This window comes from Augochlora pura, chromosome 7 (assembly GCF_028453695.1).
Source record: "Augochlora pura isolate Apur16 chromosome 7, APUR_v2.2.1, whole genome shotgun sequence".
NCBI lineage: Eukaryota > Metazoa > Arthropoda > Insecta > Hymenoptera > Halictidae > Augochlora > Augochlora pura.
In genome coordinates this window covers 283118-310746 of record NC_135778.1, presented here as the reverse complement: position 1 = coordinate 310746, position 27629 = coordinate 283118, and the positions used below count along the sequence as shown (strand labels likewise).

Genomic DNA, 27629 nt, shown 5'->3' with positions numbered 1-27629 from the left:
TTAACCTAGCTATATATAGGTGGCGTGTCGGGAACTTATCGCTACATTATATAGAATACGTTTTTCTTCCTTTCTAAGCTGTCGAGCACACCCCTATAATTTTACTACGCATCCAATCCGCAATGGATTCTGGCTCAACAGTGAATCGTTAGCTAATCAGAATAGAACAAATTTCTACATCAATTCTTGTTAACGGATCAGGCATAAGAATAAGAGCATTGCTGTATGTATAAATCCTCTAGTGACAAGAGAGAGACCACGGTGTGAACTACAGTTTAAAGCAATTTATAACCATGATCATACCGGTGCGTTGTTTTACTTGTGGAAAAGTGATTGGCAATAAATGGGAAGCTTACCTTGGTCTGCTGCAGGCGGAATATACAGAAGGGTAATTATTATATTTTATCAATACGTTAATTAATAGTTTCACATCATATATGGTTTAGTTATTGCCGTCAATAAAATTCTAACCTTACTTCCATAGAACTTTCGGGTTAAACAAACTTATGTATATTGGCCGCCTGAAATGTGTGACTTTAGCGAATTATATTTTTGTTGATCTATAAGTAATAATAATTTATAATATGATTGTTGGTAAAGTACATATTGTTGTCATCTAAATGTGTTTGTTTATGCATTGCAGAGATGCACTTGATGCACTAGGATTGAAGAGATACTGTTGCCGCAGAATGCTTCTCGGACATGTCGATTTGATCGAGAAACTTTTGAATTATGCGCCATTGGAAAAATAGACGACATTCTTAATATTCATCTTCACGTTTCACCTTGTACATTAATCCACAAGTTGTAATATAATTGTATAAATTAGTTAAAGGATAATTGTGGCAGACAATGGAAATGAAGCACATCGATTCATGTGTTGCATGAAATGGCTTTAGAATATAGGCATTATTTGTTACTATTTCATAAATTACCGTGGCATTCCTCTAATTGTATATGCAATAAGCAGGAAGAATAAATACACAAAATGTAGTGTAAAATGTATTTTATAACTGTATTTGTTGCATTTTGATTATCTTTTTACCATAAATGTGTAAAAATTTTCAACAATTAATTAGTTTACAAAAGTCTCTAAGCAAAAAACATTGCTCTGATAAAACATTCTGTTTTTATGTTTTATGTATTCACAGTAAATGCAACATAGAAGTGTGAAACATTTTATACACTGTATGTCTATGGTTTGTCTAGTCACAGAACAGAAACTGTACATTTAGAATTTTATACAAGATATGTTTAAAAATCATAGGAAAGAAGTACTATATGTTAAAATCGAACGAATTACCATAAATAATACAAATTCTTAATCTTCCAGTTTTTTTGTTTTAAATATTAACAATTCTCTGTTGCAATGTATTTCTTTACAACTCGAATACTGCCAATGGTACTCAGTCTGTATATGCCTACCATCGAATGAACATTATAAATGTGCCGGTTACTAGCACTTAGAAATGCATCGCCTACTTCGTATACTGATCGTAATTACATGCTTTTATTCTCCGATGGTATAATTTTAGAAATTTGCACGTGGAGGCATACTTCAAAACATACATAGACTACACCGAACATCGGTGCTTTGGCTTTTCTTCGTATAGCGACCGAAGCGATCTTTGTAACGAAATAGTTTCTTTGAATCTAATTAGAGCCCTCACTTATAGGCACATGAGTAGCAAGTAAATTTCTGATACAATTTCTCATCGCCAAGGTGCTTTTGGAAAATAAGTTATTGCAAATGATACGCATCATTCGTGATTGTCTACTTAAACATATCAGAAATTTATTTCCTACGAATCTTGTGAGTGTATCTTCAAACGTTTATCGTTTGGGACATTGGAATATGTACACATCGTACTATGACACCCACTTTTAACTGTATAATTTCACGATATCTATCAGCGCGCTACGAGATCCGAACACTAATGCCATGAAACCGATGATGCATATGACGATGTTCTTCAACGCCACCCAATTTCCTGGACCGAAACCAACGTCCCAGTACGTTACAGTTTCTATAAACACCGGTATCAGGAGTCCCAGTATGGAAAAGCAAAATGCACCGATCAATCCAATGAAGGGTCCGATAGTCGGCACGATTACAGCCAATAGAACTGTAACATAATGCAATTTATTTCATTATTATTATAAAATAACTTGTCAGGCGACATAATATTTTTTCCATTTAAACTAATGAGAGTGTTTATCGGGTTATCTTATTATGCATAGCATTAATTAAAAATACCTGCTCCCGCGACCATAACTGTTCTTAAAATGTAATTGGCCAGGACTGGTTTCTTCTGGAACCTGTCTTTAATACCATTCCATGCGATATCAAGGCACACGTAAAATTGAAGACCGAATGTACAATAAACTGCCAGGGCTATCAAGATCTTTACAACCTGTGCTGGTCTGGAAATTAACATATCGATTATCAAGTTTATTCGAAACTATTACTACCACTGTGTAAGTAAAAGATCGTTTCCAGGTGTTGAAATGTTTCTTTCTTTTACCGTGGGTATGCAGTAACTTACATTTCTCCTGTGGGTAAGTTCAATGTAATGCTGTCTAGAGTATTTTCCTGATATCTTGCATAGCCCAGGAATCCCAATAGAATGTATATAAGAGTAACTCCAGACATTCCCTTATTGAGAACACCACAGATTCCGACAAAATGCTGCGGCGTTTTCATGTTGTTCTCCAACGGCATTACAACACCTGAAACAGTGATTGTTCAGTTATTTGTCTTCTTAGTGTAGCTGCCTGACCGTTTCGTCAACGATACAAATTTTGAATTCGATATACCTATTGCTTCCATGGCAAAGACAGTTATACTGAAGAATTGCGGGAACCCGGAGATAGGTGCCATCAATGACACCGACGTTAAAGGTGGAAGATCCCATACTAAGTAATAAAACGTTATTCCCAAACCTGTTCCCATAAATATATTGGCTATCATGGAGACAGGCGCAAGATACTTCAGGTTTGGTATCCAACTGAGCAGTATCATGGGAATCAGCAGACAGGCTGCCGTTAATCTTGTACTAAATTCACCTTCGGCCATATTTGCATAGTGCTCGATGATTTGATTAAAATTTGCTGCAACTATCACTGTGTACACACTGCAGGTGCCAAAGTAAGTTGCAAATAAACTAATTTGAATTAGATACCTGTGGACAGAAAAACCGCGAGGCGTTACGTAATCATGCTTATGATGATAAAGTTGTGTAACGATCTATTTGATCTTACTATACGCAGTCAAGTGATTTCTACTCCAACAGCAAGAACTAATGAACGTTACCAATGTCACCTGTGTAAGCAAGCGTTACATCTTACCTAACTGGCTTCGAAAACCTCCTTCCCCACTCTGGTCCCGTGGAAAACGCTACTTCCGCTACGTCCGCGAAGCTCATTTCTGTTCGACGCGTTTTATGATAAAGAAAGTGTGCGCATTTTATCTGAAACACGATCGATCGCATTTACAATTAACAATACCGTTTTCGCGGTATCGGTATCTTGTTAGACCACGGATTTCTACATAAATAAAAAATGCCCTACGTTTATATTCGAAAAATATAAGATACCATAAAATCCGCAATCTATAAGTATACATTGAAATTATGGTTTACCAAAATGTACGCGCAGTGCGTGCAAACAAATGCTACCAGGATCGTAGCGAAAACACCGACAAGAAGACCAGAATGCTTGAAAGCAATCGGCATAGATAGGATACCGGTGCCGAGCGAGGCCTTCAGTAAATGCGTTAACGTGTCACAGTCCCTGAAAAACAAAACGAAGCTGTAATTGACGATTATCGCACAGAAATTATGAGAACGCGAATATCTTTACTTGTCAACAGAAAAACCAAAAACTTTTCACAAATATAATCTGAACAACCGAATAATAAAGACTTTGAACCCTGTTCGATGCACATTATTTTACAAACTCTTTTGCTAATCGTTTGATTGCGCGTCGAATAACAGATACACGTACTTTACCAATTGAATGGCGCAATCTCAGTTCTAAGTGGAAAATACGTACAAATATATAAATAATTCTATCGCTGATAATTAAACTGCGGATGTCATGAATTTACGAGATAATCAAGTATGTGGAATAGAAAACAGTAAAAGATTAAAAAAAGAACAGATTTCTCGCAGTCGGTACAAAAAGACTTTACCTTGCATAAAAATCTGCAATAAACTAATAATGATAATAGAAATATGAACATATACGAACAAAGTTAAATTCTAAGTAAGATTGCAGGGCTGTCAGCATAATTGACAATAAAATTGTCACAATTGAGCATAATAAAATTGCCGAGGATATTTCGCACGGAGACAAAGCACAATTGTGCTGCCAATATTTGCACAAAATACGGAGACACGTGCCAACATGCGTACTTTAAATCGTCGCTATAGGTTCGATGGACTATATTATTAAATTTTTGTTTCATTAATCATTATATCGCATTCGGACACTCACGTCGTCGGGTTATCAACTATTCGTTCAGTGAACGGATCAAACGTTTTGCCCTCTCCTTGTGCGGATTCCAGATCTCTTGGAGCTACTTGTACTTTATATCTGCAAAGGAAAGAAAAGAATTAAAACGTAAAATTTATCATAGAATAAAACGAATAAACTGCATTCAGTATTTTTCAGTGATAAGCGATGCCATTCGCTCGATCTTGCCGATAATAGGTCAAAAATAAATTCGAATTTTGAGCACTTCTTGAATCGATGTTGCAAGGATAACATTGATAAGCCTTACTTGGATGGTAGCACGCCGTCTTTCATGACGGATCCGTCCTGAGGCAGGAAGGTATCCATCTCCGTTGGCGGTTTATTATTTTCCTGCGGAAAAAAAAACAAACAAAAGCAATAAATTACTATTGAATACTCACCGATTAAAAGTGGTCTACAAACGATTATGGTTCTGCGAACATATACATACCATTTTGGTGCTTGTGCGGTGCTCGGCAACTGAGATGAATTAACTGTAATCAGAAGGTCAACAATTAAAATATACACATACACATCATTTGGGGGGGGGGGGGGGGGGGGCAACGATACGTAAAAAGATATTTCTCGGGACAATTACAACTTATCGACTAATTATTTAATATTTTATGGAACCATAAAATTAACGATAACAATAATCTTTGGAAGCTTTTCGACGAAGCAAACATCGGTTACTCAACGAGATTAAATGAAAGCACGGAAACTTTTAATTTTAACTTGCTGATCGCGATTTGTCGTCGATCGTTGTCGAGGCAAATTAAATGAGCAGTCGCTTTTGTCATTATCGTTAATCCGTCTAGAGTATCTAGATCTAGAATCTCTAGATACCGGTGTAAGATATAATTGATTGACAGACATCGGGTCTAGAAATAAATCGGAGTACATATTTCTAATCTAATAAATTCGATTTGAAATTCATTCCAGCAAAATGCGCAGTCGACTGCATTGTTTCCAAAAGTATAAATGGACCAGAATATATAAATCCAGAAGTATAATGTCGATTTTGATTACGAGATTTTTACGACCGAGCGAACTGCAATTTCTCGGTGCACTAAAAACGTTTGCGGGAATGCGAAACGATAGGGACACACGGGACCAGGTAAATTAACACAATCGCGCGAACAATGTTCCTTTTAATAATAGTTTGCGCGACAGCGTAAAACTCTCAAAAACACTTACACCGAAGCAATAGATATTAAATAAACGCAATTTTTTTTCTCCCCCCGCCTTGTAAAAAAGTTGTTCATAGCAATTAAAAATGATTGCTTTATTTGTATCGCGCACGCCAAACATCGTGACAGATATAATTAACCGGTAGGGGTGAACTTAATCTCCAAATTACTGTTGTAATTCTAACGGAAGTGTTCCCTTAGCGTTCCATAATTGAAGAAGCTCCTCCAGATGTGTGCCAATGGCTCTCCTGTTCGTAACGCGATGCCAATAAATATCTTGTTTCTCAGTGAAAAACTTTCCAGCGCGAGTTATCTTTGGGAACGTAACACAATGGCTACGCCTACGCAGGAAGAGTTCGCCGAGTACCGAATTTCAATTTCAATGTCCTTTGTACTGCCGTTGTAAAAACGTCGACGATCATAGATTACAAGAGAAAAAAACCTGTTTGGTCAGGAAAACGTGTTCGGTCGAACGATGACGTTATCGGTGATGTAATCAGCGGACAAAAAACCGACTTTCTGCAAAATCGAAAGTCTAACTTAGGAGGAAGATCTCGTTGAAACGGTAATGAAATTTTCGAGAATTCTGAAAGTTTTGGAAATTCGTCCCCAATTTCGTTTTCTCGCACACATCTTCAAAAATTATCCATCTCGAGAATCAATTTTGTATGTTGGAACACTGTGTATCGCAAAATTAACACTTAAAGGTATCTCTAAAAAAAAAAAAAAAAGAAAAAAAAAGAAAACAGACGTTGTTACGGTAGTGTTTTAAGCGTTAATGCGATGATTTCATCTTTTAAGAGTCGCCGTGGTTGCAGTTGTAAAAACTGTACCAGTTAACAGATGCACGGTTCTTTGTTCGCCGATACATACTTGGCAGACAAAGAGGATTATCGTCAACCTTAATCGGCGCGTCTTTCATCGTCGAACGCGCAATTAATGGGCCGCGAACAAGCTATTTTTTCGATATGCCTTTATCGCAGATCACAGCCAATAAACAATACGAAAATCTAGGTCTCTGATCTCGCATGCCAAGATCTCGCGATCGACGGTTGACAATCGATCGAACGCGTGTATTGTTTCAGCCTACCAGCTTGCCGACTTTCTACGGTTATAATTAGGAGGTATCATGGATTCCGATGACTCATCGTGAGATTTAGCTAACATAAGGAAGAGCCTCTCAAATGCCGTATGGCATATGGTTAAACATAGAAATAGACACGCACTTTGGTCTGGTTTCCAATTATCATATTAGCCGGACGACTTGGCGTTAGCGGATGCAAATATGTAAGTACTCGAAAAAATATTGCTCGCGGCTCAGAAATTCAAGAAATTCTGTTTCGGAAATTCGCGTATACCATAGGCGCCGTCCTACAAAAATTCTTTGATACGAATTCGGGTTTATAAATAATTTCTACGGTGGATACAGAGCTTGGTGGTGGCTGTTGGGGAGCGCAATCTGCAATCGCGGAGAGAAAACGAAACGGTAATCGGAGAAAGAAGAGCGATCATCGTTAGACTGGCATTCATCGATCATTTCGGACGTAACTCCGGACATTGTCCTGAAAAATATAGAACGGTTGGCAATCATACGGATCACGGTATAGGATCACAACGGACACGCGCGTCGTGCCTAAAAATAAATGACCGGGTGATGCGTGACGCGCGATGCTTAACGTTATCTCAGATTATCAGCTTTTTTTGCAGTTACGGCGATGGTCGATACTTTTTACACTCCGCTCAGGAAGCATCTTTGCCTGGAGCCAAAAATTTCAAACGAGAGCCAAACGCCCGTTCGAATCGCCTGCGTATGGATATGTTCCCGTCACGCGACCCGAAATTGCTCTATACCAGGCGCGAATTTCACACTTTACACGTATTAGACTAAATACTTTAATACCATTATTATATCATCGCTTTCGAACACTATACATACGACATATTCGGCAGAATCAAAGATAATTTCTGATTTCATTTCTCTGGTTAATATCGGTCTAATTAACTATAACCAAGTATAACGATAAGAAACTGTTAGACCTATTATTTTTGTCAGTTCACGCTTGCGAATAATTTTTCAATGCCTTCGACGAAAGTTATTTATCACGATCCGACTCGATAGTTTACAAGTTTGAAATAGCCTTACGAGTGCACGCGCACTTCTGCAGAATTCGTGACACGCGTATCAGTTAATTAATGGTCCCACTTCTTGTCGCTAATTTTATTTCAGCATCTGTCCTCAAGGCGACGGTATTTGATTTTATTCTTTTTTAATGCAGTTCGTATTCTAAATAAAGAATTTTCAAATGTACAAAAACCATAAGGAATCCATAAGTGTTACTGTCGGGCAACAATTAAAAAATTATGTGCCGATCTCGATGTTTCCTTATAAAACACGATGCCAGAAAATTTGTTTTGGAATTTCGTTACAATTACGGAATCATGAAAACATAAGTAGTACGAGTATTTATGTAATACCGATAACTTTTGATACGGTGCGTGGAAGCGCCCGATTAGACCGATTGTGCAGTTTTATCGTATAAGATATACGGGTACGCAAAGTAATCGGCGTGGCGCTACAAAAATTCTATTGTATCTACCGCATTTTGTAAACACGTGCCTTCTGCTAGACGAGTAATCAAATTCGTAGCAATTATTATTCTCTGCAGCCGAAGTGCAATACGTTGGTAGAATCGCCAATAACTTCCCGGAACTACGCGTCTTGCTCGGACAAAATCGTAAATCCTTGCGCAGCAGCGAATCGGTGCTACTCTCGATTCTTTGGTCGCGATAACGTCGAATCTAATTTGCTTATTTTTTGTGTTTCATTATTAATTTCATCGATTCGTTGATTCGCGTACATGGCGTTAAAAAGTGGTCTTGCGCTTTTACTTGTTGCTTTCCGCAGAGAAGTATTTTTCACACAGAGAATTCAAGCTGTGAGAGAGCTTAGGAAACGGCAGAAACCGAAGGAGAGGCCAAGCAAAAAATCAGTTTAATAGTTAATGGCGGTCTTTTGCAAGCAGAAGTTCTTATATGTCGCAGGTGGTCGCGTTTGAATCATCGAATCATCGTGATTTAACGATGTTACGGCTATGGCTATGATGATTCGCGCGATACTTGACATCGCGAGTCGCGAGTCGCGACTCCGTGACTCGGTGTCAAGCTAAAGCAAGCAAAGATAAAAGAACCGTCGTTGTAATTTATTGGCATTCGAACACGTTTCAAACCAGTCGGTACGTCGCTCGGTGCAGCCGACGTGCACGCGCACGCGCACGCACAGGTTTCAAACGGCAATATCACACCTGCTTCTTCTCTAACTAGAAAATATCTGGGTGTAATTACAGAGTTTGCTCTTGGTTAGATCACAAGACAGCTCCGCGTTTTCTGCTAGCGGAACAGCAGGCCGCTGTCAATCTGCGCGTAGATGTCATGCGCTTTCGGTTGAGCAGTTTATTAGCAGAAACATGAGAAACCTGCAATTAGGATATATCTTTTTAAACTATCGAGGTTGGGAAATGTCGCGATAAATGCTGGCCTCTTGTTCGCTGGCGACTCCCGGTTCTCCGAGAAGGAAACGCCCTTCGAACAACGCAGCAGTCTGTTTCTCTACGTTCTCGTGTAAAACGTAATGCAGTGGTTGTGCAGAGCATGCAATTATCTTGCAATTCGATGCGAGCAACTTTGATTTCCCATAGGAATCTAATTTGCGACTCCAACCAAGCGATTCGTAGTTTCGGCATTGGGCGAAAGGAGGACTGCTAATCGAAAGAAAGATTCGCCGGTGTACCAAGGGTTATCCTCGCCCACTGTCCATCGTGAATTAGAGAACACGAGACGATCGCGGAGATCCCGCGAGCGATTCTTGTAATTCGCATTAGAATTAATTAATCTTTAATCTATCCTCGTTAGGGCAACAATTACCGGGTTGAGTGTTACGTTAGAAATTAGGTCGTTCAACTTTCATAGTTAACCTTTCCCCAACTACGGTTAACTTTGTCGACGATAACATCAACGAATTTACCATCGAATTTTTAAGAAAGCAAATAATAATAAAAAGCGATAATTAACATTTACAATCCGACGATATTTCCATTCGACGGAAATTGCTATCGTTACAATTGTTTTCTTGATCCCAAAAAACCGATCTTATCGGGAACGGATCGTCGCACGAAGTTGCCGCAGCTTCCCATTGTTCGTGCATCATCCTTCGCGCCCGCCGAGTTACATCAACGCCGCGAAATATTCCACCGAGAAGATCGATTATCCGGTAGCCTAGAATTATCTGAAATCCGCACCAACGGCGCCAGAAAAATTCAAAGTCGCACCGTTATTACGGATTTTTGCGAAACGCGATCTTTCGATGCAAATTGCCAGCGCGTAAAGAACCGCCCAGTGAAAGGTTGCAGGTTGTTAGCCCGAGAATTATCTACCATAGCTGCTACAATTATCTATTGAAATTAGCGTGTAATTTAGAACACATGCCAATTTTCATATCCGCAAAAAGGTGCAAACATTCGATTTACGAAAGTCAGGCGCAAGCGAATTATAGTTTGACTTTCGATTGCCGATACGATCTTTCGCAAAGAGCGCGAGCAAGAAAGTTTCAATTCCGCGAAAGAGGAAAATAATTACCAGTGTAAAGATATTTCGAATTAAAATTTCATTTCGTACCACGAAATGTTCTCGTAACCGGGATGTCATTAGATGACACGATGCATCTTTTTTCAGACCAGTTTTCCTACGCATCGTCTACAGTCTGTGTCATTCTCATTTCACAACTACGCTCAACAACCCAGAAATGCAACCCGTAGGCTGCGGAACGTTGATAGATACCAACAATGAATTGGCACCTATTCTCGAGGCGACAACTCCGTGACTAATGCGAATGACTGGGCACATCCTATCTTCTATATAGCCGAGAGTACGTATAGTCGGTTTATCAACAAACAATCCCGTCCCTATCAACATTCGAATGTAAACCGAGCTAGTTTCATCCGTAGCTGTAATCGAATGTTCGGACATTTTAATACCAGACTGTAAGTCGTCCTGTAGTCAATTTATACTACGCATGTATTCAATACTCTGTAGATACAGCCACGCGCGACGCAACATTTCAACCACCTGCACCAAAGTTTGATCGATATTGCTAAACGCGTTCCCGATCTGGGTCACCTCGGTAAGTTTCCTAGTTCGTTGCCACATGCGTAGATGTCAAGGTTCGGTTGCACGGTCGACTTCCATCGCCTCAAAACTATCGCAAACATTAATCGTACAATGAAATTCGTTTTAAATAGATTAAGGTATTAACAATCTATGGGCAGTAGTTGTTAACTGACTCGAAGATGCTCCAAGTTAATTTAATAATGTTCGAACCGATTGCGTATTCAATGCGACGCGCGTCGCGTCAAACAGGAAACGTGTCCAAAGTCTATTAAATAAATTTCCTATTAAATAATTGCATAATACAGAAGTCGACGCGCAGCATATGAAACCGATAAGAGAAACGCGTCATTGAAACGCGCAAACTCATTTCGAAAACCGTTATTCCGGCGATACGAATGAATACGGCGTTCCTACGACGCGTGTCTGACATTTAATTCGATAATACTCCAATAATAATTACGGCTACCTTCTAGGTTAACGAGATGTCGCGTCTTATATGCGTATATGTACATATACATACAACACCACGGAGTCAGATAATTCGCGCATAAATGATTCCGTTACGAGAATACGTAATAAAGAAAGTCAGTCTAGTTAATGTTACGCGAGATTAAGTCGAGCGAGTGTGCAAGGTCAATGAAATTATTCATGGCAGCTGGTGCTGGGAGATTCTTTGGCGAGTCCTGGTGTCGCGCGTCGTTGCTGCGACCAGCGTGTTTCAACCGGTTTCGGTATTTTCCCGTCCTGGGATGTCTCAATGCAATGTTTACTTTCGCGTTCATTGCGTATTCGACGGAAGTCTCGTGTCACCGGAGTTCCCTGCGCGGTGAAAGTTCAAGTTTAACCGTGTTCGAACGTTTCAAGTACGCCGATTGTAGTCATGTGACCCGCCAATTCCGACCTATCCCCACCAAGTCGCCTCTAAACTGGATCCAGTCAGGCTGCTTTGGTTCCAAGAAGCGTTCCCTAATTTGGTATCGACGCCAAATTGAACACAAGCCCGGCCTACACTTGTGGCCTCTTGGAATAAGACAAATTATGTACATTCGATTCATCCGTTAACGTCGAACATGCGATACGACTTATCGCGCGCCTTGCTTCCGTTTCATTGTTCCCGAATTTCCTCCTTCGATGGTCGACCGATAATACAGGAAAAAACCAACTCGGGAATTCAATATCTGAGCATGTTTTTAAAAGCTTATCGAAAATGGCCGGGGAGAGACACGTGAACGTGTTACACGCTGGCGCTGTTATTCGGAGGACAGGCTGAATTCACAATTACAAGGAAAATCGATTTCTATGTTCCGTGTCGTCGCACGGTGCAACGAACGAAGACACGTGTACAGGGTGTGCCAAGAAAGATTGATGAAATATTTGTGTAGCAACTTTTGCTCGGTCACTCGATTGTTTCGACAGCCGTGTTAGTTACCGAAACCGAGTTACCATAAACCATATCCCTCGTTTATTGACTAGAGATACCGGCTGAAACATACGAGTTGCCAACAATGATTCGAACGATACAATAAATACTGTCAATTGTCCAATAAAAAAAAGTCTACCAAAGACTATTTAGAGCCTGCAACAACTGGTACGGTCCTGTCTATAAAGGGTTAAACGAATCAGCAACAAGTAAAAGTATAATTAACCTGGCTATTTTGGCTTTGACAGTGCGTAGTTCACAAGAGGAGGTTCTTTCTAATACAACCCTATGCCTTTCCGCTCAACACTGTTTATGTCTTACGTAGGGACATCGATAGTCGTAATAGCGCGTGTTGTACGAATAAGCCGAGCGTCTACACAAATTGTACGCGTTATAAAATAATTATTATACACGCGAATCATTTCGCTAACTTTTCCGATAAATTCGGCATAAATCTAGGTACCATCGCGAATGAACACAGTTCGAATGCGCGCGGGTCCGAAATATCGATGCTAAGTTGCATCATCCGACGGTACACGCGACCAACGATCGTCGCGAGCCATACAAGTCGCGATCACACACAAACTTAGCTCCACGTGGTCGAGCGGCGGCATGACTGATTTTTCTGACGAAACACACCTTGGATGTCTCGTGTACGATCCGTGTTCAACGTTTAGGCGTACGTAAATGGTGTACATCCCGCGGGAAATCCCTGATATTTCTTCGTTTCTCGCAGCGACGTCACGCGACGTCGCCCACGATTATGACGCGTTATTCCCGCGTTCGAACCGGCCGAGTAAACCGTCGTGAACACTTGTGCAAAGTAGTCACAGAAATTCGTTTGTGTTCATTTCAGGTTAACAAACTATTACCCATGCATGGTTGAGATGTCCGAACGCGCTACGAACACAACTTTAAGCGACTTCTATCATTTCAAGGTGACGTATACAGCGTGTATTTTGCTTTTTCGATAAGAGTATCGGCTATAAGATTACCGTTAGTTTGAATATTTACACAAGGTAGTCGGCCATGTTTCGTTATAACACGACCAAACTACAAAATATCTATAAAATACTCTGCCACAGTCTGGTTTACGATTCCATACGATGTTGTGCAACGGTGTTTCGTTAGTTGCTGTCGGTTTGAGAATCGTCTATTCAAGGGAAAACCGAAGGTAAATTGTTTCAAAAATTTGTAAATAGGTTAAAAAAAATTTTCGAACAAGACGGACCGTAAAGGTTAGTTAGGATGTTAGCGAGTTCGCTTGCGAGTCGAGCAAGTAGCATTTCTATGAGATTGCGCTACCTTGTCTCGAAAATCGCGCGTACTCCTCTTTTCTGAAATCGTTGCAGCCATCGAGATAAGAAAAACGTGTCTACCACGGTGTTCGAATTATACAATAATAATTTAGTGTCCATGTTAAATGCAACGGCTTTTCTCTTGTTCTTTTGCGACATTATCTTTATAATAGGACTTTTGGACGTTGTCGGTGCACCATGTGCACCAGAGTGAACTATGAGGGGTTACCGGGTGTAGGTAGCAACGGAACCGCTCTTACACAGAAGGTTGGCCACGCGTGAAACGAATCCTTAAAATACTCTCGCGGTCGTTGAGATTCGGAAAAAGACAGAAGAAAGATACGCGTCGAATGAATTACAGATTATGATAATGGCCAAGACGAAATGGCATTCCATTCCGAAGGCACGAATACGGTCTGCCGTTCTTTTTATCAATGAAACTGATGGGAAACAAGTCGGAATACCAAAATATTACAAAATCTCCGCGAGCGTCCTTCCTTTCGCATCGTTCTTAAAATATTCCTAACACGAACGTTTTGCTCCGCCGCTAAAAGAACTCGGCCTAGCGCGCCAAGCTCAAGTCCCGACTCGAATTCGCTTACGTCTACAACGACACAGAGCGATCCGAATCGACGGAGCGTCTCGTTTGTTTTCTAATGAAAATCGGGAATACGGTTCGAATAGAGTGCTTGAAATAGTGCCAGACGGTGTCCAATAATGGATTTCAACTTGTAAATTTGGGAACGCGCGTACGTACCTGTGGTTTGCGCACGTGCGGAGTGAAAACGAAAGCAACGTGGGTACGATCGATCGTGTCTCGTGCGACGTTACTTCATCCCTTAGAGAACGCCGCCTGTACGCTGGTTGGTCAACGGATAGAGCTATCTGCAAGATCGGTTTCGAAAAGGGCCCGACGCGTTCCAGTACCAGCACCAGCACGACGACTCAAACGGAAGCAACGTGCAAACGCGGACAGATGCCGACGTGCTACGCGACACGACCACGGACCGAACGAGACTGACTCGAGGAACCACGCCGGGCAAGAATAAACCGAGTTTTTGTCCCCGGAAGAGTGTCCGCTATGATTCGCCATGCGACCGCCAGAGGTCGAACGCCGTGCTTGATCGATGATCGCTTTTCTTTCTTCTGTTCTTTTAACTTTTAATCGTGGTTCGAAAGCCTTCTTATCGGTTTTCCACGTACCGATCGATAGACAAATTGTTTAGATTTCCACACCGCCGAAGAACGCTATCCGTTGCTCGAGATTCGTCGCGTCCCGACGTTTTCGAGCAAATCGGAGCTATCGACCCGTTTGGTTCGACCACTTCCGGTGTTTCAAAAGCGCTGACGCGGGACACTGTTCAAAACGCTTCGAGAAGTTGCTACCAGAATACGAAGATTCGTTCGCCTAAGTATTTCTTATCGTTTCGAACGATTTCGATTTTTTGTCGACAACGCTGATTAATCCGAGCGAAGTGTGGAAAATATATGTATTTTAGGGAAGGAGTAAATTTATTATTATTGTTTATTGTTGTTATTATTATTGCCATCGGGATAAGGGATACTGACTTTCCTTCTATCTCTCTTGGAAAAGCGATAACGTGCATGTACTTGGAAAGTGTTTCGTCGGTTCAATTGCAACGTCCCTGAAATAGGTTGGGTGGTGCTTATAACACACTGCATCGAGTTATCTAGTCGAGCGATTCTTTTGCTTCTGATAAAAAGTTCTGGCGACGCAAAGGACAGATTATACGTATCACCCCGTTATCGCAGTCAAGTTTAGCAGTTTAGGCGTGGTTTTGCGCGCGAAAACGCCCGGCGTGCACGTTACCAGAGTCGCATGACGCATGATGAAATCCTGGGCTGGATTGTTGCAGCGGTCACACGACGATGCGACCCTCGAGTGCTTCGCTTGAAATCAGTCGGTCGAGTTAACCATCGATCAAGAATTTTCATTGCTATCAATAATATTTAATGACAATATACCGCTTCCATCTCGACACTCCCGAACTTCACGGTCAGGATAATTATGCTCGAGCTAATCCGTTCGATATCGTTGACTCAACGCGTACCCTACGCAATGTTTGTTAACAAACGATTCGAAAAGTTGCATTACGTTGCATAATGTTCTAGCTTCGTGGAGAAGTCGACGAATCGATTTTTATTAGTCATAGATAGTTGAATAAACAAGTAATCGTTGCACAACGTATCATACAACGGACCGCGAGTCAACGGTGAATCGATTATCTTTTAAGTTTTTATTAAGAAGGGATGCATATTCCTAAAGAAATCTTTGAAAATGTATTTATGAATGGGAGACTGCATGGGAAATAATTTGGCAGCAAACTAATTTGTCGAAGCCCGAACTACATAGTTCGATTTAATACACGTTGCAATTCTTCGGCTCGAGGGAAACGCGTTCAATTAACGAGATCGATTTAGCGAAAGGCTCGTCGACGACTTTACTAATCAGGATTCGCGATATACGCGAGCGTATGCGTTCGAGCGTGCATCGAGTTCATTAATAACAGAGGCTTGTGATCATTGATCCGTAATTCGACGCATCAATGCGAACTCCTTTGCGATATTTAATTCCGTGAATACGTCTCTTCTTTTATCAATAACAGTAACCTATTTCTGTCAATGAGCCAGATTACTTTCAACACGAAGAATAATTATAAAATTACAAATACTCCATGATAGTCGATATCGTTCGCAGACTAATTGTACGAAAATTGCAACGCACCAGCGACACAAGTATATCGCACTTTTTATACGAGTTAATCGATTGCTATTATAGTAAACGGAAGGAAATACTTTTCCTGCACTTACGCGCGTCTATCTATAGGCCAGATAAAATGAATTTACGCGTATATACGTATATGTATATGTATATGTATATATATTTGTATATCACGCGATAAAAATGAAAATAAAGCCGAGGAACAAACTGGCAAGACGATAACAAAACGCAATATGTATTAGATTCAACGACGTCGCAGCCCTGGAATCTGCAAGAGTTGTGCATAGAAGGAAATATAATCTTATAGGAGGTGTAACTTAATAGTAAGATCGCGCGGTAAATCGATTCTGCGAAAAGGCATACGTTCGCGCGCGCGACGACTTGCGAGCTCGCGCTAGAAATTTGTTATTTAGTCGACCGAGCAGAATTTTTCTAAACCGATCGACGTTCTCGCACCTACGCAGCCAAGTGCTTGCATATGAATCGTTGTTTGATCGAAGTAATCCATCGTGTGCCGAGCTTATCAATGGAAAATTGTGGCATAATTGTTTGTACGTTTGTATTGACTTCTCTCTATCGACTATGATAACACAGCTACTATTAGCTCGCAATTCTTTTCACATCTCCGCGATGTTAACCCAGTTCTTTTTCGAAGCTCTTGTTTGGCTGGCTGGGAGCGTTATCGGCGAATTCGTTGAAATCGAAATTTTCCTATTCGTTTTGACGAAAGACGCGCGTCATAAATGCGAGAAACGCATTTCAGGGATAGGCCTCTTCCCGGGCCATCTCGCAGGCTGCACAAGCTTGGTCGGTTTATTGTCAGAGTACCATTTGTGCAGCTCGTGCAAAAATGGTTTCGACAATTTTCGCAGTGTCGCCTGTCTTTCGAGGTTTGTTCCTACGAAACCTATCTTGTCGTCGACCAGCTGCCACCGCGCATCGCTATCTCCGAAACGTTTATCTGTGTTGTCCTTCCATGTTCTCTGCACGACTGCGGAATAAATCATTTCCCTCTAGTCGGAATCGTAGAATCGAGTTACTTAAACGAGTGGAATGTTCAAATTTCGATACTCGCTTGGCTTTTCCATAGGACACGGACAGGAACGTTCGACAACGGATGCGCCATGTCTTGGTACTTTCTCGTCGAATTTTAACGTCACCTTGAAGCTATCCGCTTTATCCAGGATCTCTTTCATGGTCTTGTCTTTCGACGCCCCTGGACTCTATCGATAGGTGGATACGGTTAGTTCAGCTTAGGGGCACGTTGACTTTATGCGTTCGAGATAAAATTCACGCTTCAAAATCGGTAGAGTTAACTCCTAAACCAGTCGAATGGTCAAAAAAACTCGTCGAAATTGTGCGTAAAAGCCGATGTTGTGCCTCCAATATCCAACTTTGAACGATGCGAAGTAGACTAGAAAATAAAGGATTCGTCGTTGGCGCGGGAATCGCGAAACACTTTGCAGCGAGCTGACCGATGCGAGACGTTTATGGTATAAATGCGCAGCTGCGCGCGGCGTAGATTGTTTTCACGAAAAATGGCATACTTCGCTGCAGTAGACGATATGGTGTCTGCCATTTACGAGCGAAACTGAAACAACTACGCGTGTTCCATTTCACGCGATGTTTGCGTTTCGTGTCGCAGCACGCACGTGAGTCTCTGTGCACACGGCAACGCGGAGGCATCAATGAACTGCACAAATACGACTAGTTACCGTAATTCCTCTAAATCTGACGCACGCGCTAAATTGTCCGTGTCCAGCGTACTGCGAGTAGAGAACCGCCGGGGGTCGTCATTTTCTTAATTGATTTTAAATAGAAGAGATTAAAAGTTATCGCCGCGGTCGCTAACAGCACCGAGTGAACGCAATCGATGAGCCAATAATCGCGTGGAAACGCTGGCGAACTGTATCCGCGGTTAAGCATATATGTAGAAAGAAGCCCGCGAGAGGTTCGATCTACGCACATCGAGATTATTGTCACGCGAACGGAGATTTAGCCGCCGCAGTTGACGGTTTTACGCAACTCGCGGATCAAACGTCGAGATTTTTGCGACACGGCGAAAGAGTGCGTCGCAGATAATGCTTGCGAGAGTTAGGGGAAAGGTTATGGCTTCGAAGGCCGCTCAGTTCGTGTTGCGGCCCGGATATTTAATTCCGCGTATGCGGCGTTCTCACGGTGACCATTCCACGGACGAATCGTTTACGTTTAGGTGTAGAGAGTTTAGAGTGACGCGCGTCGGCGCCTAACGCGTGCACGCGGCTGCATTTTCAGAAATGCGAAACTGCGCAAGTAACCGTTGCCCCGCGATAAAAGAAGAAGTTCTTTTCGCAGACTTTGCGATCGAGGACACTGGACAGAGACGAATTGCTCGTGCTTGCTCGACCGCGATTCTTACCGCGACTCGTGATCATAATTAACGGCTTGTGGAAGCCATCGAACCGTTAGGCTATCTCGGAGAAAAGTTTTCACCTGCGATCGATGGATCGAGCCAGGCATATACTTCATCGGATGATCCAACTGCAACTTCTCGCTGATCTTTCTGTTGTCTTGCTCGGGCTCTTGCAATTTTTCGTACGCGTAGTCGTCGATATCGCCGACCGGAAGTCCTCCAGATCTTGCGGTCTCGCCACCCCACCAAAATGGCGGTTTAAAATAGCCGCATGCTTCGCCGTTGGTCGCAGATCTGCAGAAAATGCCGTTTTATCGCGATTTCGGGACAAACAAACGGATCGTTTACTTATCGATCTCTTCTCCTTCCGTGCACTCCACCGTTTCTACCATTGCAGCAGAACTTTCCGTAAACTTCTTCCCATCCTTGATTCGTCTGTCGCGGATCTGCCATAGTTCGTACTGCTGCGAACGAGGGAAGATGGAACAGGAAGCTGTAAATTGTGAAGAATCGAGTCGAACAGAAATTTATTTCTCCCGTGAACAAAGCAGAATCTGTTGGCAACGATTAACGATCGAACTAGTTTTGTCTAGCTCTCGTTGAAATTGGCTTAGAAATGACGAGTTAGAAATCCCTCTCTATTCATTAGGAAATTAGTGTCGTGCGCGACTCGTTTCGCAGTAGATTGGTTCTCGGACGTCTTATTATCCGTGTGCGTCCTATATTCGATTGGTCGAAATTGTCGGGGCAATACGTGTCCCTTCGTTGCTTTAATTGGGGAACAATTAAAATTCCAGATGGCTATTCGAGCAACGGGACGCGTTATTGGTATAAAGATAACAAGACCGGAGTAGCAATTTCCGATCGAACGACAAGAAACTGTCCACGATAATCATTCCGAAATCTATGTTCTGTCTGTAAATTTGTCGTTCGTAGAAGCCACTTGTAATTTCAACGACTCTCGTCGAAGCTTCGAAGCTTCTCGTTCCGAACAACTTTTCTCTATCCGTTAAAGATATAAGAGACCCGATAGTATTTCGAAATTCGATGGAAGAAGCACCTCGTTTGTAGGAAAAATGAATAAACGAAACACGGATCGGCAGCAGTGCAAGACAAATTTTAGAAATGCTGTTGCATCGCATTCATCGTATTGACATCGTCGGAGCACGAAATAGAACGAAATAGATTTTGATCTAGATTCTACACGATTTTCGAGATCATCTTGAAAACACGATGGATCGCGTGTTGCGCGTTGGGGTAGATAACTGTCTCGATACGTACGCTGCGACGCAGATTGTCGGACTCCGGTAATTCTGGGCATCAGGCTCAGCGTCTCGAAGACCTTGCCATCGTCTGCGCCAGGGGGGTCCACGAACCCCTCGGTCTCCAAATTAATCGACCGATCCAAGAGCCGTGGGTCCAGATTTCGCGGCGGCGCTACCGGATCATCTGTAACACACGCGCGTACACTTTCGCCTAATTCGTTCTTGACCGACACGTGCGCGCGTCCCATTGCCACGAAAGCTGCGGAGTTACATCGAAATCCAAAGCTAGCTTCCTACTTGCGGAAATTGCGGGTTTTCAACTAATATTCAAAAGAAATTCGACCTGCCAGCCTTTATTCAGAGTTCTTGTAACTTCGATGACACGAAGAAGGGGTCTCTAGTTCGTGCAATTCAAAGATTTGTACGACACAGGGTACGCTAGGTACGAAGTAGAAAGCGAAAAGGGTGCATCGGTAGTCGATACCGTTCGCATATCGTTAACCGATTGATTGTACTCGACTTGATATTCGACGAATGAGAGGCCATTCAGACTCGACGAAGAAGATTTCTAGCATCACAGCCGCGAAAGCGGAGGATCGAACAGTCTGTACAATTGTACGCCTATCAATCGAGTTAAATCGATCAAAATAATTTCTTTCGCTTACTCAAAGTCCTTTTGACCGGCTCGAGCTGCTTGGCAACGCATTTATGAGTAGCCGACGGTTTTCCATGGTGGAAAATCCCATCGGACGCATAAGTTGGCGAGACATTGACTATACGGTAAGATATTGCCGGTGGTTCTGGAAACTAAGCAACCCATAAATCACTTTCCTCGAACAAAGTGTAGTTGAGATTTCTCACCATAAACATATTTCAGGATCAATGGAGGGGCGGGGCGGGGCGGGAACCCGATATCCCAAATGGACGTTTTTCTCGGGACCGTTACCGAGCCATAAAATTTGATGGCCAAACGACTCGACGGAGACCCGTGCGAACTCGTTCGGTTGTTCCTGTAAATCGAGATAACGATGACCTTAGACACGGTAAACGTTACGCTGCGTCGCTTCGTTGCCGAAATTTCAGGAAACTGGAACACGACTGACTCAGCGGATCCAAAGATTAGATAAAATCGTAACGATTCATTCTAATCGTTCTTTCGATTCTCTCGCAACGTTTACATCGTGGTCGCCGATACACTTAAATCTAAATACTCATCGTTGCCTCTTATCTCGAAGAATCGCGTGGGCTGTATCGCGCGCGGAGCAACGTATTCGATCGAGGTGAATCGGAGTAAAAGATGGATTCGTATCGGAAAAGTATCTCGAACGCAATTGTTTTTAGATTTTCCGTGACGTGGCCGACGATTCGAAATGAAAATAAATGTGAATCTCCAATCGCCGACTCTGAATACATATTCCGTTGAGCGGTCAAGGGTCGCGTCGGCATTGCGACCACGATCCGAATGCGTGATATAAAATGTGATGGCGACTCTATTTGAGGCGACGGTGACCTACCAAAGCTGCCGATGCTAAAATAACGTGGTCAGTCGGCCAACCGCGACTCGCGGTTTCCCAAGGTTACGCGATCAGTCTGAAACCCATCGCCTATCGATCTTTTTGCGGGCCGTCGACGAAAACTTCATGGAAATGCCGCGACGGTCCAAGGTCTAACCCCGAGCCTCGAGCAGCGAAAGCAGGCGAAAGCAGGCGAAAGCAGGCGAAAGCAGGCGAAAGCAGGCGAGAGCTTGATCCGAAGAAGCAGCGACCCAACTTCGGCGAGATCCCCTTCGAAGGTCGCCGATCGCTGTCCGTTCCATGTCGGTCGCAACCCTGGACACTCGCAGCGATGGGCAGTCGTTCGAAGAGGAAGTCCCCGAACCTGTCGCAGGCCAACGACGGCAAAGACTCGGCGTCGCTCGGAACGCGAGATGCTGCGCCGGAGACCAACGAGCAGTACCTCTTTCTCTTAGAGTTCCTGGTGCACCACGTAACCGGTGACCGTCTCGCGAAGCTTAACCAAATGTTCTTCGTCCCCACGACCATCACCGTCAACTTCCTCGACTTCTCGAACGATGAGGCCATCGAGATAACGCCCGTGGACCCTCTGTTCGAGCCGCAAGCTGGCGTAGCCGACGACGTCGAGTACTTTTACTCGGGACGGTCCGTTCTGTTCGCCGTCGATCACCGCACCGTCGTCAACAAGCTCCTCGACTTCACGGTGACGCTTCTCGTCGAGAAGAAGATGCCGGCGGGGTTGAAGCCTGACGTTCCGATCGGAGAAGGCGAGTTGAACATGAGCAAGCACTTCGCGGCTCTCAGGAAGGAGATGCTGCAGTGCTGGCACAGGATGGCGCCGCCCCCAAAGTGCTTCGAGGGCGAGGTGCCGTTGCTGTACAAGGGCGACGAGGTAGGCACCGTCTGCATCTTCGTCAGGATATCCGCTTTCGGGCAGAGCATCGTCACGGAGTTCGAAGCGCCGCCCGACATGGACGTGGACACTTACGTGTTCAAGGTAGAGCCAAATGTACCATTGTAATCGGCCGGATTCGACTAGAAACCTGAAATCGCTGGCTCTTCGTTCAAGGGCAACGAGGTGGACCGGAAGTCGGTCGGCTACAAGTGCCGCATCATCGACTCGAAGGACGCGGACGTCGGCAAGGATTCGGCGGAGGATCTGACGGAGAAGGGCGGAGGAGGCTGCTCGCCCTGTCGGGTCTGCGTAAAAGAGAAGCATCCCTGCACGCCCTGCGGAAACCCGGACGGCGCCACCTTGAAGCCGGAGCCGAGCCAGAGGCAGTTCGGCGGCTCGGACGGGGCCGGGCAGCACGTATCCGGGTACCCGACCACGGTATCGAAGTCGCGATTGAAACCCGAGAGCTGCGACGAGGTGCACAAGACCGGCCTGATCCAATCCAGCCGCGGTCCGGCCCAACCGTGCGGAAAGGCGGTCGTCCTCAAGGTTTCCGGTGTCCTGGACACCGGCAACGACAAGAAACCGACGGTCACCGTCAGCTCCGAGCACGAGTCGGCCGATCACCAGTGTTCCGATCCCAGCCACGACGTCTTCGTGCTAAGGATCGGCAAGAAGGGCATCGTCGGTGCTGGCGAGAAGTCGGACATACAGTTGGAGATGAGAACACCGAAGGGCGTCGAGAAGGGACCGCCCATCAGGATGGAGACCAGGGAAATGCAGACGGACGAGGACAAGAAGAAGAAAAAAGCCAAGAAGAAGAAGAAGAAGAAAGAGCCGAAGAAAGATTACTAAAAAATCTATCTCGAGGAAGTTGTATTATCTTTCCTGATTTTCTGTGTACGTGACAATGAATAAAGCGATCTTGGCCCACCGATCCGGGAGCGCGGCGATTCAACGTAGATTTTTAATCGTTGCTAGAAAAAGCCGTCGAAAAGAGTTGCGCTCTGTCAAAGAATTTTTTCCGATGACGCGAGCGCACAGGCGCCAGAATTTGACGGGCCGCGTCATTTCGCGAACGTCGACACCGAGTGCCATCTACTCGAACCCTGAACTTCGAAATTTTCCGCGTGCAATTGCTCCATTCGAAATTTCTCTCTAAATTACCAGTTCAATACCCGCGAGAGCTTTCGACCGAAAAACGAATTCCAAAGAGCCATGAAATCAAGTTTACGCTGTTTTCCGATTTGTATTTGAAATGGGGGAGGAGCAGCAGCTTTTTCTGATCGAGTTTTTGGTTGACAGAGTCAAGATCCCCGTGATTAGGGCGATGCAGGATGAGCTGCTACCCGCTTGCACCTGCGTTTCCTTTCAGGTAATAATAATCGGCACTCTGGTCTATTTAACATTAATTTACTAATTGGAAGGGCCGGAACGGGTTTCACAGGGAATCCTAACCTTTGCGAGTACCGTCGTTGCACGTTTAACAATTATCGATGGTCTTCGACTTTTCATCTCTTATCTAAAATCGTTTGCTTTCGCATTGCGCGGTACCCCAGAGTGAAAACGATTTTTATTCGACAGAATTACGTGTGCAGAGGTTATCTTTAAGTACCCGGTCTTTCCATAACACGCAGGTACTCGTCCCTCGCACGGCCTCGCTCTGAAATTTCAAATTCGGCCATAGGAACGCGAGAGCTGTTTCCTAACTCGAGAACTCGCGCAACTAATTCTGGATTATCGGCATTATTACACGGTTCTCGTAGGTTCTCGGTCTGCCAGCGATAGACATCTGCCAGGAGGCGCTAACGGATTGTTGCGCCTGCGAAGACGGCGACACACAAATCTTCAAGAAGGGCAAATCTTGCCTGTTCGCGTTGCCCTCGATCGTCTTGCAAAAACCGCTGACCACGTTTCCGATCCAAATGTCCGTCTACAAGAAGCTGCCGCCAGGAGTTTTGCCGGACGTGATGGTTATCGGCAGCCATCGGATCGAGGCCAAAGCCCTGATGAACGCGGTGCTCAGCCAGCAAGTGTTCAAGATCCCGAACCCTTGTCAGACGATCAAGGACACGTTCAAGATCACCACGGCGACGGGCCAGTGCGTCGGCACGGTGACGGTGTACGCGAGGGCCTCCGGTTTCGGTCGGAAGATCATCACGCAGTTTCAGATACCGCACAACAGGAAACCGTACTTGTTCAAGGGTGTCGAGGACAGTCCCGTTTTCCAGTGCAAGAAGATACCGTCCGTTTGCTACAAACCTGTTCCGGTGAAATGTACCTGCACGACGAAAGGCCTCGACGGCAGCGGAGAATCCTCGTCCTCGGGAAGGACCTGTTGCCCCACGCCGGTGCCCCCGTGTCTTCCGCCACCTGTCAAGATCCCGCAACCCAGCTGGGGCCCGCGGCCCTGCTGCCCCTCCCGGCAACCGCCCCACCCTGGGTACGTCTCTCCCCGCGTCTTCTTCTTCTCCTTCTTCTTCTTCTTCTTCTTCTTCTTGTTCTTCGAACCACTGCACCCTGCTGTTAATCCTCGAACGATACGACGACCCTCGGAGCTTATTGTTTGCTCGGAGAGTCGTAAAGCTCGGACCAGGGCACCGATCCTTTTTCATTATTCGAGCCATGGTCTGGGTTTACGAAGCTGTCCCGATGGAACTCGGCCCTTTCTAATGCCAATTTAAGGACCTTGGATCAAGAAGCCGATGGTTCTCTAGATTTACCGCGCAAGCATTTCGGTTTGTTTCTCCTCCGCCTTATTTCTACGCTTCGGTCTATCGTTTGAATTTCGTGTCGTTAATTTGTATGAAAAGAACATTCGAAAGAAAAGCGTGCTTTTATTGTCCAATAGGAAAGCTTCGGGGAACTGTGACCCCTGCTGCAGCCCGCAGCCTGGACACCTCGTAAAATTAGGTCAGTCGGGTGACGACAAGTGTCCTCCTTGTTGTTCGCCACCGCCGAAAGCATCTCAACCCTTCGGCAGTCTGTCGCCTAGAGAGCCCAGCACGAAAAAGTGCGGCTGTCCAGTGAAGGATTATAGCTGCAACTGCAAGCAAAAGTGAGAGAGGAACTAATCGAGCATCGACCATTTCTAATAGCGTTATTAAGGAAAACGATCCTTCTTTATTTCGCGCATATTTTTCCTCCCCTTTATCGATTATTCGTATTTGCTGTGAAATAATCGCCGAACGAGCACGCTACGTTGCTGCTCGCTTCACTGCATCGTCTCGATTCGAACCTACGTCAAAATTGTCGTGCGATCACGGGCACAATAAATAGTCTCGTGTCTAATGTTTCCTGTTCGCGATCTTCTATCGGAGTACAAAGACAGCTCGTAATTAACTTGCAGGTAACCTGTTTTCCCGAAACGTCGACTCGGCTCTTAACGGGAAACGTCTCGACGTCGAAACCATAGATTGCGATACCGATCCACGCGACACTCGATCGGCATAATAACCACCAGGAGGGTATAAACGTCGCGTCGGTAGGGGGCCGTCAATCTTTGTAACAATTAAAAACGGCCGGAAAAGCGGTGGTTAACGAGCCTTGAGAACGAAGAGACGTTGAAAATGCGGGGAACGTGAAAAAGCGAAAGTATGCCGACCGTGAAGAAAAAGTACAAGAAAAAGAGGATTTCAAGCCGGACGGAGGAGGAACGACGAAAACAAGAAACGGAGAAAGAGGAGGCGGAGCGGGAACGTTTACGCAAATGGGAGGAGTGCTGGGAGAGGAAGCTTCAGGCCCAGGAGGAACGCGATTATGCGAAATGCTGTTCGGCCCAAGGCTTGTGCACAAAGCCGAGGACGCAGTCGAACCTTTGGATAAACGTCACCCAGGATAGATCGCTGCAGGAAATAAGCATCGCCATCAAGTAAGAGAACAGAGATTTCGTTGAATATGGTCCAGTGTTTCATAATTTACTTAAACTTGTTCAGAAACACTATTAAGAGCACAACTTCTAGGATTCGTGTTTAAAGTAAAATGAACGAGATATTATATTAAATGCGTAAAACTTGCAATCTATTGGATCTGTGAGACACGTTTGACATTTCTCGGGATTGACATTTCAGGGATGTTCCGGTTCCGAGACCGAAGGCACCGCCTTTGCCGCCATCGAAGCCACAGAGATTGTCGGCAGATGCAGTCCCAGGGAAAGTCGCCGGAAAGAAAGCGCACAAAAAGGTCGGCACAGGGAAAAGGAAAGGAAAGTAATCGGCGGTCCCAGCGTAGGGTAAGCCATTTACTGGGAGATACTTTCCTCGACTGCGACTTCCACTTATTGTTCCCCGATTCGCTTTACGCGAGCGTATCCCGCTATTTTGCCATTTGTAAAAATACATTGGACTGCAACGGACGCGAAGATGGCGTCCCGACGCGTTATTCTCGTCGTTGCGCGTTGCACGATCCCTGAACGACCGGAATGGAAATAGTCGTGCTGATGGGAGAATGAGAGCCGTCTTTATCAATGCCTACTTTCCCGAGCAATCGACGGTATTCCGTTGCTCCTCGCTAATTCCAAAGTTGTTTCACTTATTTTCAAAAGTGCTTGCTCTCGTGGAAGACGAGTCGAAAATGTCGGTTCTTCTGGCAAATCATTCAATAGCTAGTGTTTGAAGTTTCTGTAATAGGTAGATACATATGTGGACGATTATCGTCGTGCAAATACAATCTCTCCCAACAGTGACTCCGAATATAAGATTCGAATCGCAAGCTCCGCGAGTATTCCTGTTGCACCAACGATAACGTCTCTCGGGAGAGACCATCGATTTTCTGTAAGTCTGTTCCAATAGCAAGAAGCTGGTGGTGCATTACGTTGAAAAGCAAGGAAACCATGTTAAAAATTGAGTTCGTTACACTCGCATATATGTACATGTATACATATTGTATATTCATATATGTACATACAGTATATTCATTGACTTTTCGTCTACACCGTTTCGGCCTGTCCAAGTTCCAACTTGGTTAAACCCTTTCGTATACACATTATCCAAAAGCAGCAGTTTGTAATAATGTTACTTCCTCGAAATATGCATTAATTTCGCAGCAACACGGTCACTTGGCTCTCCGTTTCTAAAAGCGATAAAGTTGGGCAATCCCCGAAACCTTCCGGGAACGGGCGTTCATTGACACGTTCCCCGAGAAAGATGACGTTGCAACAGCAAGGACGTTGCACGTCGGGCGTTATTCCTGTCCCCGAGGGGAACACTCGAGAGAGGGCCAAGAGAGAGAGAGAG

The 27629-nt window shown here is 44.2% G+C and overlaps 6 protein-coding genes across 7 annotated transcripts in view; 4 read left to right on the top strand and 2 right to left on the bottom strand.

Moving 5' to 3' along the window:
* Positions 1-129: 129 nt before the first annotated feature.
* On the top strand, positions 130-1018 carry Rpb10 (DNA-directed RNA polymerases I, II, and III subunit Rpb10). Its single transcript, XM_078187285.1, has 2 exons — positions 130-388; positions 644-1018. The coding sequence occupies exons 1-2, from the start codon at positions 294-296 to the stop codon at positions 750-752; spliced, it is 204 nt and encodes a 67-aa protein (XP_078043411.1). The 5' UTR covers positions 130-293; the 3' UTR covers positions 753-1018.
* On the bottom strand, positions 992-14623 carry Path (solute carrier family 36 member pathetic). Its single transcript, XM_078187280.1, has 10 exons — positions 14344-14623; positions 4967-5009; positions 4784-4866; positions 4498-4596; positions 3642-3792; positions 3349-3470; positions 2818-3182; positions 2547-2730; positions 2258-2424; positions 992-2126 (listed from the first exon to the last, which is right to left on the bottom strand). Exons 2-10 carry the CDS (start codon positions 4967-4969, stop codon positions 1885-1887), a joined length of 1416 nt encoding a protein of 471 aa, XP_078043406.1. The 5' UTR covers positions 4970-5009; positions 14344-14623; the 3' UTR covers positions 992-1884.
* A 3781-nt stretch (positions 14624-18404) lies between these two features.
* On the bottom strand, positions 18405-20271 carry LOC144472553 (uncharacterized). The gene is made up of 3 exons (XM_078185750.1): positions 20003-20271; positions 19070-19214; positions 18405-19015 (listed from the first exon to the last, which is right to left on the bottom strand). The coding sequence occupies exons 1-3, from the start codon at positions 20232-20234 to the stop codon at positions 18724-18726; spliced, it is 669 nt and encodes a 222-aa protein (XP_078041876.1). The 5' UTR covers positions 20235-20271; the 3' UTR covers positions 18405-18723.
* A 995-nt stretch (positions 20272-21266) lies between these two features.
* Positions 21267-23260, top strand: LOC144473427 (uncharacterized). Its single transcript, XM_078187281.1, has 2 exons — positions 21267-22497; positions 22570-23260. Exons 1-2 carry the CDS (start codon positions 21832-21834, stop codon positions 23248-23250), a joined length of 1347 nt encoding a protein of 448 aa, XP_078043407.1. The 5' UTR covers positions 21267-21831; the 3' UTR covers positions 23251-23260.
* A 393-nt stretch (positions 23261-23653) lies between these two features.
* LOC144473428 (uncharacterized) lies at positions 23654-25829 on the top strand. 2 transcript variants are annotated; one of them, XM_078187283.1, is made up of 4 exons: positions 23654-23770; positions 24162-24838; positions 25247-25453; positions 25745-25829. In XM_078187283.1, the coding sequence occupies exons 1-4, from the start codon at positions 23654-23656 to the stop codon at positions 25746-25748; spliced, it is 1005 nt and encodes a 334-aa protein (XP_078043409.1). In that variant the 3' UTR covers positions 25749-25829. The 2 variants fall into 2 exon arrangements, with proteins under 2 accessions (XP_078043409.1, XP_078043408.1); XM_078187282.1 differs by lacking the exon at positions 25745-25829 and having other exon boundaries at positions 24162-25363.
* Positions 25830-25844: 15 nt separating this feature from the next.
* Mep-1 (zinc finger protein MEP-1) overlaps positions 25845-27629 on the top strand; it is a 19739-nt gene continuing 17954 nt past the window's right edge. The window contains exons 1-2 of the mRNA XM_078187178.1: positions 25845-26266; positions 26466-26577. Of these exons, the coding sequence (XP_078043304.1) occupies positions 25992-26266; positions 26466-26577 (387 nt within the window). The 5' untranslated portion in view covers positions 25845-25991. The remainder of the gene's footprint in view (positions 26267-26465; positions 26578-27629) is intronic.

Excerpts from the sequence above, each read along its gene's own strand:
- LOC144472553 (XM_078185750.1), bottom strand. The coding sequence starts at position 20,234 with ATGGGACGCGCGCACGTGTCGGTCAAGAACGAATTAGGCGAAAGTGTA. Across the intron at positions 19,215-20,002 it reads CCGACAATCTGCGTCGCAGC|CTTCCTGTTCCATCTTCCCT; the intron begins GTACGTATCGAG and ends CACAATTTACAG. Across the intron at positions 19,016-19,069 it reads GAAGGAGAAGAGATCGATAA|ATCTGCGACCAACGGCGAAG; the intron begins GTAAACGATCCG and ends CATTTTCTGCAG.
- Path (XM_078187280.1), bottom strand. Across the intron at positions 2,731-2,817 it reads CTTTGCCATGGAAGCAATAG|GTGTTGTAATGCCGTTGGAG; the intron begins GTATATCGAATT and ends TCACTGTTTCAG. Across the intron at positions 2,425-2,546 it reads AACTTACCCACAGGAGAAAT|ACCAGCACAGGTTGTAAAGA; the intron begins GTAAGTTACTGC and ends GTTAATTTCCAG.
- LOC144473428 (XM_078187282.1), top strand. The coding sequence starts at position 23,654 with ATGGGGGAGGAGCAGCAGCTTTTTCTGATCGAGTTTTTGGTTGACAGA. Across the intron at positions 23,771-24,161 it reads GCACCTGCGTTTCCTTTCAG|GTTCTCGGTCTGCCAGCGAT; the intron begins GTAATAATAATC and ends CGGTTCTCGTAG.
- LOC144473427 (XM_078187281.1), top strand. The coding sequence starts at position 21,832 with ATGGGCAGTCGTTCGAAGAGGAAGTCCCCGAACCTGTCGCAGGCCAAC. Across the intron at positions 22,498-22,569 it reads TGGACACTTACGTGTTCAAG|GGCAACGAGGTGGACCGGAA; the intron begins GTAGAGCCAAAT and ends TCTTCGTTCAAG.
- Rpb10 (XM_078187285.1), top strand. The coding sequence starts at position 294 with ATGATCATACCGGTGCGTTGTTTTACTTGTGGAAAAGTGATTGGCAAT. Across the intron at positions 389-643 it reads CAGGCGGAATATACAGAAGG|AGATGCACTTGATGCACTAG; the intron begins GTAATTATTATA and ends TATGCATTGCAG.